General features: G+C 36.1%; 1 protein-coding gene across 1 annotated transcript; it reads left to right on the top strand.

Annotated features, from left to right (window-relative positions):
* The first annotated feature begins 515 nt into the window (after positions 1-515).
* On the top strand, positions 516-1,484 carry Or52n4e (olfactory receptor family 52 subfamily N member 4E). Its single transcript, NM_001000172.1, has one exon. It carries the CDS (start codon positions 516-518, stop codon positions 1,482-1,484), a length of 969 nt encoding a protein of 322 aa, NP_001000172.1.
* The last annotated feature ends 1,843 nt before the right edge of the window (positions 1,485-3,327 follow it).

Here is a 3,327-nt window from a genome sequence, read left to right as displayed (position 1 = left end):
ACCACTGTTGATAAGAATTTTAAAAGTCTAAGTCCTAAGTGTTTAATAGTTGCTGAGAGGATGAAATCATTTGTCTGTCTGTCTGTCTATCATCTATCTATGAAACTTCAGTCTCCCAGAGCTGGTATGATAGGCATGCAGCCAGCATGCCCAGACCAAACTACATTCTAAGACCATATCTATAGTAAAAGGTGTATCAACAGTTGAGTAAAGTCACATTTTAACAAATAACAGAATACAGTGGATTATTACTCTACAAAGATGAAAATCTACCTTTCAAAAATACAGTCAGGATGGGATCAGTAACAATTTCCTAAGTGAATCAATGAATTAACAATAATGAACAATACAAACATAACTATTCCTTTGGATGATTGAATATTAAATATGTATTGTATGTTTTTTAAAAACAGAACAGACCTATAAATAGCAATCCCAACCTGTAGTTTCTCTTGTCATTTCTTTAGAAAAACCTACATAATTTTAAGCAGTTTCATAGTGGTACCAGCCTGGTCATGTCAGTGCAGAATAACACAGATCTGACTCCAGCTTCCTTTGTTCTGAATGGGATCCCCGGCTTGGAAGACATGCACATCTGGATTTCCTTCCCATTCTGTTCCATGTATGCAGTGGCTATGATGGGGAACTGTGGACTGCTCTATCTCATCTTCTTTGAGGACTCCTTACATAGACCCATGTACTACTTTTTAGCAATACTTTCTCTAACGGACCTTGTCATGTGCTTAAGTGCAATACCTAAAGCCCTCTGCATCTTCTGGTTTCATCAAAAAGAAATTGGATTTGATGACTGTCTTGTACAGATGTTCTTTACCCATACCTTCACGCTGATGGAGTCTGGGGTTCTCATGCTCATGGCTCTGGATCGCTACATAGCCATCTGCTACCCTCTGCGTTACTCCACCATTCTCACCAATGCCATCATTGCCAAGATTGGGTTTGCCACCTACCTCAGAGGGGCACTGCTAATTATTCCAATTATATTTGTTATCAAGTACCTACCCTACTGCCGAGGCAATATAATAAACCATACCTACTGTGACCACATGTCCGTAGCCAAGTTGTCCTGTGGCAATGTCAAGGTGAATGCCATTTATGGCCTGATGGTTGCTCTCTTGATTGGGGGCTTTGACATTCTGTGCATCACAGTCTCCTACACCATGATCCTTAGGACAGTGGTCAGCTTATCCTCAGCAGATGCTAGGCAGAAAGCCTTCAGCACCTGCACTGCCCACATCTGTGCCATTGTTTTCTCCTATAGCCCAGCCTTCTTTTCCTTTTTTTCCCACCACTTTGGGGGACATACCATCCCTCCATCTTGCCACATCATTGTGGCTAATATTTATCTGCTTTTGCCTCCCACTATGAATCCTATTGTCTATGGAGTGAAAACGAAGCAAATACGAGACTGTGTCATAAGGATCTTTCAGGGTCGAAGGATTTCAAAGCTCACAGTATGTAAATGAGCTTTGGCAGGGTAACAGAGTATAATTACATATAATTGCTTTCTTAGGTGGAAGTTGGTAAAATCCTTGTAGATGTACTATCTTACCATGGCATTAAAAACCAGACCATGTTACATGTATTCTTCAAAAGTCTTGGAATGCTCACCAAGCTCACATGACTCTCCCTTCTCTTTTGAATAATAATCTACTGGAAAGACCAGGTTTCACTGATAGAAGCCAAAGAAAAATGAGTAAAACTGGAGGATTATACGTCTTGATTTGATATTTCAACTGTAATTTTTAGGATATATGTCAGTTATTGTTTTTGATAGAGTATATATGTTTATATGTATACAATTGTAAATGTGTGTATAGATCTTGTACATAGGCACATAAAAATATATTATATATTATATATATTATGTATATTATATATTACAAAGTACTTGCTTTTCAAATACTTCTTTCTTCCTGAAAGGAAAGAGATGTTTCTCACAAAGTCATGTTACTATCTAGAGAGCTCAATAGAATCTTATTAGTCTAGCTAAACTTCTCTGTCCAAGCCACTGTTATAATTATTTCACAGCAGAACAACTCACTGTCCCATTTGCTTCAAGACAGTCTTAAAGATCAAGCAGTTCAGAACTAGAGCTATTTCTCTGAAACACATTTAAGGAAATCCATATATTTTCCATAGGAAAAATATATAAGAAACTATTAAATTTTATTTTTAACTTTAATTGTGAGTATAATAGAATTGAATATTTCTCTAATATTTAAATATTCTATTAAATTAATAAAAACAGTTCAAAGAAACAGTATTTGTATATTTAATTTTTTGTTAGCTGAGCTTATTTGTAAGGAATGCAGAGTAAACTAATTTTTTTATTCCCATTTTTCCTTGTCCTGGAGGCAAGGAAACACATTCATTCTTTCAAATCATAATTTGAGAGATCATAATGATGAATGAACTATAGTCATTACATTTCATTCATCCATTTGTAAACCTTTTGTACTTTATCACATTTAATAACAATGAGATGACATCATCTTTAAAATAGGTGCTACAGACTATTTGGTGATCCAAAACTGGTCAAAAGGCACTGGATATGTGACTATAGGGTGTCCAATCCCTGTGATGCAACTAAATTCAAAGTTATGCACATAAGGCTCAGGAAAAATCATAGAAAGTTGGGTGGGAAGATTATAAGAACCAGATGACCAGGATACCTGCTGCTAAATAGTGTTTTATAAACACAACAAGGAAGCCAAACCTATGAAACCTTAACAGTATTGTTGCCTAAAACAAGATCTTCATAATGACAGTACAGTGACATGACAATGACATTCCAGTGTGAATGGGAGAAATTTCATAAGACCATGTTCCAGATGAAGATCTAATATTAACCAATGGGCTCAGAGAGAGGAGAATAAGTTTCATATCCCCCTAATAGTTATCCACTACCAAGTAGTCATAGTCCGCACCAATAAGTGGACTTGGTAAATAAATGTATGTATGTATGTATGCATGTATGTATGCAGGTATGTACACATATGCATTTATATGAAGCAATTATTTAAGAAGAGTTTGTGAACTTGAGATTGGATGAGGCATGAGAGGGTTTGGGGAGGAATGGAAATGATGTAAATAGAGTGTAATATATGAATTTCTTAAAAGAGTAAAAGTAGTTAAAACTGTGGTTAGGATATGGCTTGTTTGGGAAAGTGCTTGTCATGCAGTCATAAGAACCCTATGATTCTTATAACTAATGTAAAATAGCTAATAGTCTTGGTGGCATTAACGTTTAATCCCAGATTCCAGAGGCTGGAAGCAAGAAGATCCCTATGACTTATTGTCCAGCTA

Source organism: Rattus norvegicus, chromosome 1, assembly GCF_036323735.1.
Source record: "Rattus norvegicus strain BN/NHsdMcwi chromosome 1, GRCr8, whole genome shotgun sequence".
Taxonomy (NCBI): domain Eukaryota; kingdom Metazoa; phylum Chordata; class Mammalia; order Rodentia; family Muridae; genus Rattus; species Rattus norvegicus.
This window is presented reverse-complemented; position numbering and strand designations above follow the sequence as displayed.